General features: G+C 35.2%; 1 protein-coding gene across 10 annotated transcripts in view; it reads right to left on the bottom strand.

Moving 5' to 3' along the window:
- DIAPH2 (diaphanous related formin 2) overlaps nucleotides 1-14732 on the bottom strand; it is a 261388-nt gene that overhangs the window by 232209 nt on the left and 14447 nt on the right. For 6 of the 10 annotated variants that reach the window (XR_012044700.1, XM_072876616.1, XM_072876619.1 and 3 more), the window contains exons 2-5: nucleotides 8791-8823; nucleotides 6210-6386; nucleotides 4574-4678; nucleotides 135-155 (exon numbers count right to left, since the gene is read on the bottom strand). Coding sequence is in view for 9 of the 10 variants with exons in the window: in XM_072876616.1 (XP_072732717.1) it covers nucleotides 135-155; nucleotides 4574-4678; nucleotides 6210-6386; nucleotides 8791-8823 (336 nt within the window). In the remaining variant the exon portion in view is untranslated. Of the gene's footprint in view, nucleotides 1-134; nucleotides 156-4573; nucleotides 4679-6209; nucleotides 6387-6751; nucleotides 6844-8758; nucleotides 8824-14732 lie in introns of those variants that run through there. The other 4 variants (XM_072876622.1, XM_072876621.1, XM_072876618.1 and 1 more) reach the window with 4 other exon arrangements.

The following is a 14732-nucleotide window of genomic DNA, read 5'->3' as shown; positions in this document are numbered from 1 at the left end:
TTTGATAAAACAAGGATTCAGTTATGCCTATTGAACTTTTAAATCCAAGATAAAAGTCCAAAATATTCCAGCCTAATCTCTAAAAATGGAAGTGTATTCATAAGAAAAAACAAAACTATCATGTTTATACTCACCGGAACTTTACTTCCGACTATCTGCATGCAGTGGTCAGCCAAGAGAGGTTATTGTGTAAAAAAGATAATAATAATACATAAATAAACACAGCAAAGTACTTAGTAGGATGTAGCATCACACAAATTTTTCAGTGCTTAATCATTAGTAGTAGTTACATTCTTTTACTACTTCATCAAACTGTTTAAGAGTTACAGCTTCTGAACAGGAAAACAGTAGTTCTACTGTAGGAGAAATATTTTGAAATTCTTATGTTCCACTGCTGAATCATCAGTATTTTACACATTTACAAACAAATAACTAAATATCTAGCTTGACATCTACATCTTGAAAGATTAAGAGATATGCCATTTTGTTAAAATTATCAGGTCAGATTTTTTATATATGACACTGAGAAAACTACAGAAAAAAAAACTAATGGCATACTGACTTGTATATATAAAAACTTCATTTATTATGGAGCTTTTGATATATTTAGATGATGTCATCACTGAATTTAATTAAGTTTTCATAATCGAAAACATAGCCTACAGTTATAAATCTAACTTGCATTTCAGAAAATCTTATTTGGGGTTTTTCTTCAACTGCTCAGCATGGATGCTTTTAATTACATGGATAATTAACCAGTGATTTACAGAATGACATCTTCTCTTTTTACCATGGAACAGCATTTCTGCCTATTCATGAACAAGAAGTTGACTTTACGTGGAAGAAACTGTGTAGAAAGGCAGCACACCTCTGCCCTGTTCTGTCACTTTGCACAAATGACCATGTTCCTGTGAATACCAGGGCTATGGACTTCTGCCTAAGTATTGTAGGCCTTTCCTTGCAGCTATTTGCTGCAATCTGATAGCAGACCATTTACTGAATAACCACTTTTATCTGATTAAGAGCCTGAGACAGTATGCTTTTGTTCTGAGATCTGAATTTGATTGTACCTGTTCAGCCTCTACCTGCTTCATTTTCTACTCTTATCTCTTCCATTATTCTTTTAGGAAGTCTTTCAGAAGACAGAAGTCCCTGCAAGTCTTTCACAATCACCTCTTCTCTCCTATTCCTGATGATGCTTGCTCTAAAAGCACAAGATGGACTGTCATCACCAGACAATCTCTTTTCCTAATTTACTACCTTCTTCTCTCAACAATGTTCAACTCATTCAATATGGCATGAGATGTCACAAAGTTCAATGCTGAAACAGAACTCTGAGCCTTCACCATTTCCCATGTGTAATTTCCATGATCAACAATCTTTCTCTTCAAGTGAGAGAAGGAATCAGAAGCACAGATAATCACTTCACATGAAAGCACGCAGCTTATTAGCTTCTATCCTTCCTCCATCCCCCAAGGAAAAGGAAAGCTTTTTTTCATCCATTGAAAACCAAGGTTTCTTTCTCACTCAGAACTCTGTGAAGCCAGTACAGTGTTTCAGAAAAGCAGGGTCAACATGCTGCAGGTGGCACACAAGGCAAAGAAAATGAAGCACCAAATTTAAAAATTGGTTAAAACAACATCAGCAAATGAGAGTGATATTGTCAAATGAGTGGAGAGAGCTCAAAAGCCTAACTAAAACAAACATGAAATGAATTGGAAGAAAAATTACATCAACTGTTAAGTGTGTTTCGTGAGCTCTAAGCAGAAGAAAAGGCCCAAGTATTTTCAGTATCAAAAAGGAAGACAGATGAACAATTATCTGTGACCAAAGAAAAAGGTAGAAAATTTTAAGAAAGATCATTTTGTATGCGATCAGCATTTTCATGGGAGACAAGCCTGAAGATGGCCTGAAGAAAAGAAAGTTTGACATTTCATGATGCAATAAAAATTGGTTAGGGCTTGAATTCAACTAAGCCGAATAGTAGTTTAACTGAACAGAAGACAAAATTAACAGTGAAAATTAGGTTCTGCTTTATTGTAAGATCCCAATCAACATTTTACAATTGAGGTCTACTTTTTCGTATTTTTTTAATCAGTTAAGATGCTAAATTAAAAGCTAAATTAGGGTAATACACTACACAAAGGTCATTCACATTTCTGAACAACCTTAAATTACTCCATTCAAATGCTGCAATTCAATTGCAAGAAGGACTTACTGAAGCACACAAACTTCAATATGAGCCCTTTTTCCATGAGGAAAAACATTTGGCATATGTATAAAACATCCATACTGGTGCTAACTTAAGTTCAAAGCGCACATTCATGTGTGAGGACATTTTGGGATTTTTTATTTTTTTTTAAATTGTTAGTACACTTTGGCAAACATATCCCCAGTTCTGTTAAGTTTCCCATGCTGCAGCGCATGTGGTGGCAGTAATGCAATCTGTTAAAATTTTCAGCAGTTAGACATGCAATGGTAGCCATGCTTTTCTTACTCAGCTAAAAAATTATGGTACTTAAGGCAGCTACATTTCAATTTCACTATATCTAAGAGAGATCATCATCACTGAACTACTTTTTGGGAAAGAATTGCAAGTACTTCCATTGTGAAAGTTTTTACTGCTTCAATAAAATATTTTTGCTTACTAAGAAAAATTTAAGATTTAACATTGATCATTAAGTGAAGACAAAAACCTTACAACACATAATCAATAGTTCCTGAAGATAGTCTAGGCAAAGTATATTAACAGGAAATCTCATAATATTCACTGCATAAGGTTGACTAATTCTCCAATAACTTGTATGTTTAGCTAGACCATGCTTTAAGCACTGGATTCCTTCCAGGACAGACTCAAGGACGGTCGATTTTGTTTAAGATGAACTCATGCAGGAACATCACTCCTCTCAAAAACATAAATCACCATTTCCACATTATAATGCAAGTTTTTCCTCACTTAAGTTTATAAAGTTTAATGCAAAGCATTTGCATTTAATAATTGCATGTCATTGTAGTTTTAACTTTTTGAAATTTAACTCTGCAGAGCTGATTTTAAAGGTTAAAAGAAAAACAACTGTACTGCTTGCAGTCCGTGCTTATAGATTCATTAGGCAGACACCAACATAAATGTACTTGCCGGTTTATTTCAGTAAGAAACAGATTATTATTTAATGCTATCTATATTTAGCACTCAGACTCGGCTCTGCAGAACTGCTAGCAGTGCTGCCATTATGTATTTGAACATTTATTCCACACATAGACTTCATTTCCAGCAACTTTTTATTGCACACAATAACTTAGGTGTGAAAAAAATATAAGATTCGTCCTAATTTCCAAATTAGATCATACGCATTACCTAATTTTATTGAAGAACTATGCTGATAGCAAATTTTATCACTTGAAGCATACTACTGCCCCTTGGACACACAAAGCTACCCCCGCACCACTGCTCCTCCCCAATACTGCAATACATTCAGTTCCTCAGAATTCACCACTAGCTTCTTTACAATTCTTTAATACAACAAATAGCGGCACAAATCAGGAAAAAAACTATTTCTAGGGAAATCACAACATATATATATATATACACACACACACACATACACATCTCTGTTTCATCCAACATTGATTCATTTTTGAGGCATATTCTCCTTTTACATGGTAAGAACTATATTTGCCATAGTCAATTTTTAACACACAAAAAGCATTATTGTCATCTTTTATAGCTAATTAGTACTAATAGTCCCACTACTATTAGTCCCACTGCAGAAAATAAATTGCAGCTCTTCACTATTTAAAATTCTGTTTCTCCACCCCAACAAATGTTGGGGCATCCAGTGGTTCTCTTACATTTCTGGCACCCCAAAACAGACAGACTTCAAAAATTCTGCATGAAGGATCCATCAACTAAGGGTTAATCAATCAACTTAAGAACAGAGAATGATCAACACGAACGAAAGGTCTGAACATATTTTTTTCTATGCAAAATATAATTTGAAACTCGTTTTAAGACCAACTTTTCACTAAAGGAATAATTTTATTTACCTTCAGAACATTTCTTAGCAGAATATTTAACACAGTCTTCAAACCAACTATAGTACTCAACATATTCAAATTAAGCTAAAATACTGACTTCAATTTTAAAGACTTTCACAGTTTTGATACCCTGTTTCTAACATATTGGATGTACAATTTGCAGTGTATGTCATTAATGAAACCACAAAGTCATGCTATCCCTTCCAAAAACTTTTGGTACCAAAAATTTGTAAGATGAATTCCACAGAAATACAGTCAGGTTCCACCCATTACTCTACATCATTGGATTTGCAATTTCTTACGATTTACAAGAAAGCATCAAGTTTTTACATTGCCCAACAACTGAAATACAAAGTAACCCTTCAGACACAGCTGCAAGCATTTAAAAGTATATTAGTAAGTACAGATTTATTTTTTTTCCCCCTACCACTCTTAGAAGATAAATCCAGACAAAAAAAATTGAAAGTTTCAAGCTTGAAAAGTATAACACAAAGCTAAGCTTCTTACTTTCATCTGTTTTGGAGAAGTGACTACTTACAGATTTGGCAGTTGCAGAAATGTACTGGACAACCATCTCACGTTTTGTGGTCAAGTCTTTATCTCTTAAAGGAGCTTTACGTTCTTCATTTAGATTCATGTCTTCCTGTAAAGAAACAGGCCACGCAACATCAAGATTCTACTTCAAACTTTTTATTAGTCTTTGTTATTTTTATACCCCTTTTCTTAAACAAACGGCTCATTTTTAAACAAACAGAAGTGACTTTTTCCAGCTTATCTGTGTTTCAGTTTGTTTAATCCTGAGCTACCCGATTTTCTCATTTAATTCTGTCACTTCAAGTGTTTGCTGTTTTAAAGATTACGCCAAAGTTTTAATTGCACCAAGGCTATTACCATTAGTGGAATGTGGCTCAAGAAATAAAACTAGAGGACAAAACCAAAAATTCTAAACCTCAAGTTGATCACATAAGTGTTAACTCTTGTGAAGTTCCTGTGGTTTTTTATAAAAACTTATCACAACAGACACCATTCCTGCACTATCTAATCAGAAGGCTGTTATTACACAGATTATTAGCGTGTGGTAGGGGTAGATGTGAATGTGTTCCAACTGATGTATTTAAAACAAACCTAAAAACCCAAATATTCTGCTAGATTAAATCTAAAGATGCCTGTTTCAACTTAATAAGTGACTAAATACAACATGTAGTCATTACTAGTCATTACTCATCTTGCCATTAAAAGTGAAAGTAACTTCAGATAGCAACTAAGACCAGTAAATATTACTGTAACAACTTACTAGCTAACAGCTTTTCCAAAGAATTATTAGTCTCTAGAAAACAGACCTATTGTCTGCTTCAATTAACATTACTTGGAAAAGTTAAAAATTAATCCCTTAATCTAACAAGCAAATCAAGCAAGTATTAATTAACAATTATCCAATCTTCCAAAAGAGATTCACAGCTTCGTTGAACAGAGTAGAGCTACACAATGGAACAGGACAGTTCTTAGGCCATACTGACTGTATGGAAGTTTACAACAATTTTGAAGAATGATACAAAAACCAGTACTTCCAACAATACTCAAAATATTTCATTTCCTTATACTTCATGTATCAACACCAATGTGCATGGCAGAATTAATACACACCTAGTTCAGAAGTTTGTTTCTGTATTACTAATAGAAAAGCTTGCTTGTGAGGGGAAATCACAAACCTTGACAAGTGATCCTAACACAGAAAATATTCAAGACCATATAAAAATTCACCTTTCTATACATTAAGATTTTATTAATGGAAATTACTATATTTCCAAAGGTATTTACTTAAGTTTATTAAAAATGATCCTCCAATAGCAGTATCTAACAACTGCAACTAAAGTCTGTAGAGGTTATCTTAATGACGCACTCAACAGCTCAAGATTCTTATTTTTGTCTTTTTGCCTTTGTTTTCTCTTTAGAAGTAGACCAAGTAATTTAAACATATGCAATACTAGCATTCTATGAGTTACTCAATTGTTTATGTGCCAATTTAGACAGGTCTGTCAGGCCTATGCTATGCTATGCCCTCCCAAGTAGTTAATACTTCCAAAATGACAACATTTGAAAATCACTACTACATAATAAATGCCAACATGAAAACAAATTAAAATCTCATCAAACAATGTAGCACATCATCTTACCATCATTTTTTCAAAGAGATCCATAACTTCTTTTTCTGATAAGTTCATGCAACGCTCATCAACAAGTGCCTGGGCAAGCGGGATTTCACTTATAGAAGGTTGAGAGTCAATAGGATGCTGAATGAGAGGTTTCTCTTTTTTCACTGCTGATTTTCTGAAGCTTGTTATTCTGTCACGCTGCAAAGACATCCATTTAAAAATAAGCAGAAATAGAAATACAGGAAAGCAACCAATTACATGGCAGTAATACACACATTTTTAGTTAATCCAAGCAGCAGAGTTAAAACTCAAACTGAACCGTAAGTAAAAATACTCTAACATTCAGAGATTACTTATCATGGAAAGACAACAACATTTAAGATAAATTCATGACAAGTTGCATGCAAAAGGGATATAACTATGTCTCAGTTTCAAAAGTATACCATCTATGTTAAACTCTTAGCATTTCAAAATCTTGAGTTCATCTTCTCACATTACTCCCTAATTATCCTGATAGTGAATAAATATGGTACCACAAAGGTAATGTCCAAGCGTTCCTTCACCTGAAGAGCTATAAGTCTTTGGAGGACAACTGAAAAAGCCAGCGTTGGGAAGGAGGTACTCACAAGTTCATCAGGCTTATAAAAAAATCCTGCTAAAGTAAAATAAAGTTTGTAGAGGAATTAATGCTCCAAGTATAGTTCACAATTCCTTGAAGTGTTTTTGAGTACGGACTCCTGAAATTAGTGCATCATTTTAAAAAGCCAGGTAACGGATTACTCACATAGAAGCAGCCATCCATAGTTAAATACACATAACAGACATTAGTGAAAGCATATCATACAGTCTGCACTGACGTTTCGCTGGTTAAGGCTGACTTGTTTTATGCTTTATACCAACCCCCACCTTTTTTTAAAAAGCATGCTTACTCAGTTAATTTGTTAATATTGGAAACAAACAACAAGAGCATCTTCTTTATAAGGCCATTTATTACTGTGTTATTAATATATAACTCTATTCTGAACAGAGTCAGAATTTTTTTAATAATTAATACTGTCTTTATAGATATATGTTCATTTTGAGAACGTTATGTCTATAGCGATTTTTCTAAATTAACAGTTTGCATCAACAAATACTAGTGTATTTGTTTCAGGCATCGCACAGCCTTATGAAGAAGTGCTTTCATCTAACAGCAGCTTATGTAGGGTTACCAGTATCATTCATAGCAGTTATTGCAATCTCTATGAAGACATGTAAACCAAAATTTACATTTTCTATAATTAGACTACCTCTCTGAGGTATGAAAAGTTTAATGGAGTATTTCATTTGTAGGAAATTTTGATTCATTTTAGATTAGTCCAGTCAGGAGTGGAGAAATTTGACCAAATGCTGTGGAATATGGGGAATAAAGGTTCTTTCATTTTTTGTTGTTGTTTTGTTCCTTTTTCTTCATTTGTTTTGTTGTTGTTTTTTGAGATCCTACAAGACTACCTTAAATTTTTGAAGGGGACGTATCCCTAGATAAGCTGCATGCCCTTTGAATTTCTTTGGAGGTTTTTTTTTGTTTGTTTGAGGGGAGGGGGGCTGGGTTTGGGTTTTCTTCTTCCTTATAATCCTTACATTTGTGGACAGAAACACATTTCCTACAAGGATACTGTTAATGTCTTTAACAAGGCAAGAATTTTACTTAAATCCCATTTTTCCATATTAGAATAGTTTACATTACATTTTTTGAAACTAAAAATAGGGCATAGCCTACTGAAAAGGCCAAAGATATGACAATGCCTGAAAGGCAGTATCCAAAATTAGCCAATATACATCAAATGCAGTTTTACTGTTCACTTACATGAAAATGCCCATCCAGCAGTCACAAAAAAAAAAAAAGCGCGCCATTTAAGGTCAGTTTCACCATACTTTGATCTGTTTCAAGTATACCTTATTAACAACGAATTTGTTTAATCAGATTACAGTGGTGAGACCACTAAAGCATAAATGAATCTTCTACACGATTACTAGGTACAATTTATTTCTTCATTTCAGACATGTAAGTGATGATTAACTAAGTAGCCAGTGTTGCTTAACTATTATATATAGAAAATAAGTTTATAATTTTACTAAAATCAATTTTGATATAAGTTTCTGTAAAAATACTTTGCAACAGGTTTCAAAGTATTCAGAATTATAAACTTAGTGCTACTGAATACAAACTTGTTGCTTGACATGCCGTACACACTTACTACCCAAAATGGTTCCACTTGAATCATGTGGCAACTAACTTTGAAGTACCACTGCAGATCCTTTACTGTTAAAAAGATGGTCAAGAGAAATAACACTTGAACTGTTGAATAACAGTTTCAGCATATCCACAGTGTTACTAAATTATTTAGAATGTGGTTAAAGAAGCTTCTCCAAATAGATATCATTAATTACTCTTCTTCAACTGAAGTTACAAATGAAGATCTTTAAGAATAGTAACTCATTTTTCTGAAATCTAATGCTTAATATCCTTATAAGAACACGTCATATCGTCCACAACATTTGAAGTAAAATAGCATGCAGCGTGGAGTTACCATTGCAAATTAAGATGTTACAAAGACCTTACCACATCATCTGCCAAAGTTTTTATTTGAATATTCTATTAAAAAAAAAACACACACACAAATCAAAAAAAAAAAAAGACAGTTACCTACTGTTTCAGAATAAAGAAGTTTGTATTTCATGTATTCTAACGTTAAAAAGCCCTTTAAATTTCAGTAAGTGTTCTAACAAAACTGCAGTTAAATGAGCATGGAATCTATTGCATTTTATGTGAAAAAGTAGGCTTGCATCCCATTTCACCTTGTCTGTTGACTATTTAACTCATGAATCTGAAACCTGTATAGCCCTAGCACCCCCACTATTTTCAGAAAAATGCAGTAAGATCTCTTAGAAAGCTTTCCAAAACAAACATGGACCCTTGGACTTCAAACCGAGCCAGCAGATAGCTATGTAACATTCTCAGTTTTGACAGTTTTTGAGGCTCAGAGAGTAGAGGAGAATTTCCTGTGCCCTATTTCTTGAGCCTTCTGCCAATTTCTCCTTAACACTGAGTAATGTAAATTCATAGACAAACTGGTTAAAGCCAGTGTACTGATGATGCACAAACCAGTCACTACTCTCTCTCCCTCCCTAGTACCTTCTCACTTTTTCCTTAACATTTTACTTCCCCTTGGTGGAAGATACTAATATACCATGCTCCTTCTAATTCTGCTTTCTGTCTCTTGGCTACAGTTGTCAATATAGTATTTCTGAAACTAAGAAATTTACAACACCACACAAATAGTGGAGGAGGCATCAAGGTGGGAAGGAGGGGAAATGTGTTCATACTTCAGAAGTATAATGAAGATAAGCATTCAGAGGTATCCAGGACAGTGTGGTGGACTGACGCTGGCTGGCAGGTCAGTCCCCACCCAACCACTTACTCATTCCCTCACAGCAGGATCAGGGAGAGAATCAGAAGTGCAAAAGCAAGAAAAACTCATGGGTTGACATAAAGACAGTTTAACAAGTGAAGGGGAAAAAAAAAAACCCAGAGATAAAGAAACAAATGATGCAAAAGCCATCACTCACCACCAGCAGACTAATACCTATCCAGCCTCTGAGCAACTGCTACTTTGGAAAAAAACTCCTCCTCCCCACCCTGCTGCCCCTGATTTTATTGCTGAGCATGATGTTATATGGTATGGAATATCTCTTTGGTCAGTTTGGACCAGCTGTCCTGGCTGTGTCCCCTCCCAACCTCTGGCCCGCCCCATCCTACTGGGCGGGGGCACACTAAGAAACAGTAAGCCTTGACACTGGGTAAGCACTATCTTAAAACTGGTGTTTTACCAACACTGTTTTGGTCACAAATCTAGAACACAGCACCATATGGGCTACTATGAAGAAAATTAACTCCATCCCACCCTGACCCAGTACAGACAGCTAGGATAAAATCTTTTTCTCTTAGTACTCCAGATGCTGACACCAACCTTTCACCTTCCTAACTGCCATATATCAAACTTCTTCCTTACAGCTACCTCTCTCCTGTATTTTCATTACCTGGACTTAGTATGGAATTAGAAGAGGAAGTAATACTCTAATCTTGAAATCAAAACTAAGATGTCCTTAACTCTGGTAAACAGACCTCTTATTTTTAATGGAGATTATTGAACAAGAAGTCCAAATGAAGTAAAGTCTAACTATGACTTCAACCCAGAGATGCCTATATAAGCAAGAAGTTCTAAAACCCTGTATTCATTTTAGCAGTCACTTGTAGCAGAAATATTTTTTTTTTCCCTTCTCATTTAAGTACTGTCAATCTCTCCCAGAACCTGGAACAGGATAATCTACTCCATCTCTACATTTATATTGCATGTGTCACTCAAACTCCTCTGGGCAAAATACAGAATACTAGAGCAAGATACCACACAGCATTTTTTCAGACATCTCAAGCTCACTTCCCAGATCTCCTTATGGTGCATAAGCTACACTGCTGCCAGTAGCTACTCAAGATAAGGAACACACTTAACAAGCAGAAGAGAAACTGCAAGTAGCTGGAGGCAGAGGCAAGGTAGTTATGTACCTGTAGATTCTCATTGACACACAATTTTGACAGACTCTTATACTAACAAAGAAATCATGCTTCCAGTCTGGTTTAAGAACATAAACCACAAGTAGTTTACCTCCCCAGGAGGTTTAAGATATCGCAGTTTTTGTAGTCAGACCTCTAGCGTTATTCTTTCAGCCATCTATAAGACAGACAAAGCATCACAGGATGAAAAAAAAAATCAACCCTTTCCTAGCTTGCTAAAGACACTAACTCCCCGATTTTAGAAGCAGCCCAAAGGCAAAGGTTTTGCAAAAATCTCTATGATAAAACATTTGCAGATAAGGGATATCAAATTAATATTTATATTAATATAATTTAAGACAACAGCATATCATCTCTCCTAGTTTTTAATATCAACACAAACCATGGAACTTCATCAACTCCTATATCAAATAACTATCTCCAACTGATTTACTTAGTTCTTCACTTAGAAGACTTAAGTGACAGAGCTTCTCCCTTTCAAATGTAGTCTTTCCAGTCCATCAATAGTTAAATGTATCACTTTCTATTTACTCCTCCCAATTTTAGTTTACTCTAAGTATCCCACTACTTGCCTAAGTACTGACAGATCATGGCAATAAGGCACACAAAAATCATAGCATATACTAATGCAACTGCATCCCATTATTCTTTTATCTTAAAAGGTCAGTCTCAGCCATGTTAATGTTCAGAGTAATTGACATCTTGCACATAAAAAGAGTAGACAGATTTTCACCATAGTTCATTACATTTATTGGTATAAAAACCACTATTTCCTCATCCAAGCTCAGTTCAGGCTACTGCAGTAACAATGTCAACATTCAAAGAATTAAACGACTTGAGATGAATGTATGTAACTTTTAATGCAAAACTCACAGCAAGTCTACTTTTTTTGAATCTTTTTCTAACTTTTGAATTAATAAAACCTTCCAGGTCACTTGAGCTGGCCATGAGTTGTAAATTAAGGTATGTTTACATGGGTTGATTGATCTTTCCATTATATTTAAGCGTTACTTTGCCATGTTCTTAATTGTCACACTCAAGACTCTCACTTCCACCACAAAAATAAAATCAAAAGCAACTCACAGTTTACCACATGTATAATGAAACAATGATCAGGTGGGTAACTTGTAAACTTAACAGCGATTTTCACTCCACAGCACACTGCTCAGGCAAATTGTGGTGTACTAGAATACCTGCTTCTGCACACAGGCTACAACTTCAGGTAACAGCTCCAACTGCTACTAGCAATTCTAATTTTCTAGGAGTAACAAACAGAAATTTGACCTTCTCTTAACTTTCTTGTTTTTAAACTAAGATGATATGACTGGTTTCTAAAATTTACCTGGACTACAACAGCTGGAAGAGACTTTGTAAAACTTGGCTCAATGATAAGTGGTTTTTAACTGGCTGCAAATAAATTTGCATACAACCAGGAAGGGAATAACTTCCCATAGAGCACCTGAACCAAGGGAGTTTAAAGGGACAAAACCCAAAACTGTTTAATATCTGATGTACAAAAAGTTGTGTGCAACGTGAGTCTAGGTCTTACAGCCACAAAGTAGAATTCACTCCTACAACCCCTGTTCTTCAGTACAGAGAATGAGTAACATTCCCATTAGACAAATTTAACCATCTGTTAACATAATCAATTTTGTAATTAAATGTAAAAAAGTACCTAGGAAATTGTGAAAAGATACCCAAGTCACATTAGCTGATGTGCAGAAACTAGAACTACATGCTCATTTAGCACTTTCAGGATCTTCATCCATGACAAAGTATACCCGGCATTACTAATAAAATTAGTAAAAATATAATTCACAAAATGTTTGCTTTATAGTAATTTTTTTGGCACTTCGAGGAACATTCACCATGCTTTCAAAAAGAACTTGAAATGAATGTTGTAATCCATCAGGTATATCAAAGGTAGTTGAAATTAGAAAAACTAACAGTTTTGTTACTATTGCTGCACATTTGCATTTGGCTTAGATGACACCACATAGAAAATTCTTGTTTGCTTTGCAGCTGTTCACAAATTCCTTTAAATATGTATTGTTTAAATTATTACAGTAAGGCTTAATCTATAACCTGAACATGAAAGTAAACATTCCCTGGGGCACTACAAAGGGAGACCAAGAAGCTTGCGAACACCTTACACCAGGCTGCTAAAATGAAGCTGGAAAGTTATTCATGTTGACAGCACAAAGGTAGCATACAGACAGTCAGCGCTGTTAGCCTGGAGGATGGCAGCCATTTTCCTAACCAGGAAGCTGCCTGGTTTTCCTTGATTACTCTACTTTTTTCCCCAGAAGACTGACCATCCAGAAATGAGCAATACTAGGAAAAGAAGTCAGACAACTCCTCATGCTAAGTAAAGTCAGAGGGTCACCCAAGTTGGTAATTATTAACAGCAGAGGGCACCAATTCTTAATCATAGTGCTGGAAGATTGAGTGCCTCAGCGCTGCTCCCAAATAGGAGGGAGGGGAAAACAGGCCAGAGGCACATTAATCATATTAGACACTCGCCCTCACAAATGTCATTGTCTGATCCCCAAGCGATGAAGGAAAGGGGTACCTCCACACCATGTCTCTGTGCAAGGGGAATAGAGAGGCCCTAAGTAGCAGTCTGGTCTGACTGAAAATGGAGGTTGAGAGGAACTGAGACTGCTTCCTCATTTTTGTCTGATTTGGCAGAACACTACCACACTCCAAAAGCAAATGGGACTGTTCAAAAAACCGCATTTTTCCAGATTACTTCAAAGAAACCTTTACCAAATAGCAAATTGATTAAGAAGTTGAAAAACATAACTGTAAACAAACTTAGATAGCCTAAATCTCAACAATTTTGTAACTGAAGATACAAAGGAGTTGAGGAAGACAAATCAACTAACAGTGGTTTTTTTATTTATAGCTCAAACTGCCATTACTGTTTTGCAAAGTTTGTTTCAGACAATAATTCATTGGTGTCCATTGATAAGTAAGCTTTAAAGATCAGAGCAAAATTAAAAGCTTCTTCCAAAAGCTGCAGTTCCACGTCAGTCTAAGCCAACAAAACTGCTGGTTGTGAGACAAAAGGGCAAGGGTGGCACCAGGACAGTCAGCAGTCAGATCAGCTTAGACTACTGTAGGAACAATTTCAGAAAGCCTATTAGAAGAGGCAGTTTTCACGTTAGCCAATGCAGAGGCAAATAAATTAAGTTTTGGCATTTTCCAGAGCTACTGCTAGAGTCCAAACATTTTCCATAAAGTCGCTGCACCAACCATATCAGATAAGTTATCATCACTAAAGCAGCACAGGATCAGCAGAGTTTATAACAGTTATGCTACATAACTGGCAAGTTCTTGATACAGCACTTAGTACAGCCAGGATCTGTTTCTTATTTTGATATCTAGTGACCATGCAAGGCAGGTTTTCCTTTGAGCATCTTGGAAAAATGTCTTGTGATAGTACAGCATGCTTTTCAGTATAGATGAACAAACTGTCTCTCTTCAGGATGCTCTACAGCTTTTAAATCCCTCACTTGAAACCATCAAGCAACAGTTTGCTAGTTAAAACTGTTACAAACTACATTTTTGAAAAGAGCCAAGTCATAATTCCATTCATAAATTTCACAACAAACAAGAATTGCAATACTGCTTTTATGAAATGTATACTAGCTTACTAGCCTCAATATGCGTGTTTAATATTCTAATAAATATTTAACTAATCAAGCTCTTTACAAAAGTTAAGAGATATGGCAAACCCTGCCCTTACAACAAAGTTTTAAAACCTTTTATTTTAGTTTGAAGCTTCCATTTTATTCAGAAATTCTACCCACTGGTACTTGATTTAGAAATGCACATGGCATTACATAATCATTAACCAACAGAAGGTTCTATAGGACACAAAAAAAAAAAAAAAGAGAGAGGAAAAAAACAGCCAACAACCAAAAACG

This window comes from Ciconia boyciana, chromosome 12 (genome assembly GCF_034638445.1).
Source record: "Ciconia boyciana chromosome 12, ASM3463844v1, whole genome shotgun sequence".
NCBI lineage: Eukaryota > Metazoa > Chordata > Aves > Ciconiiformes > Ciconiidae > Ciconia > Ciconia boyciana.
The sequence above is the reverse complement of the archived record's forward strand: the minus strand, read 5'-3'. Positions and strand labels throughout refer to the sequence as shown.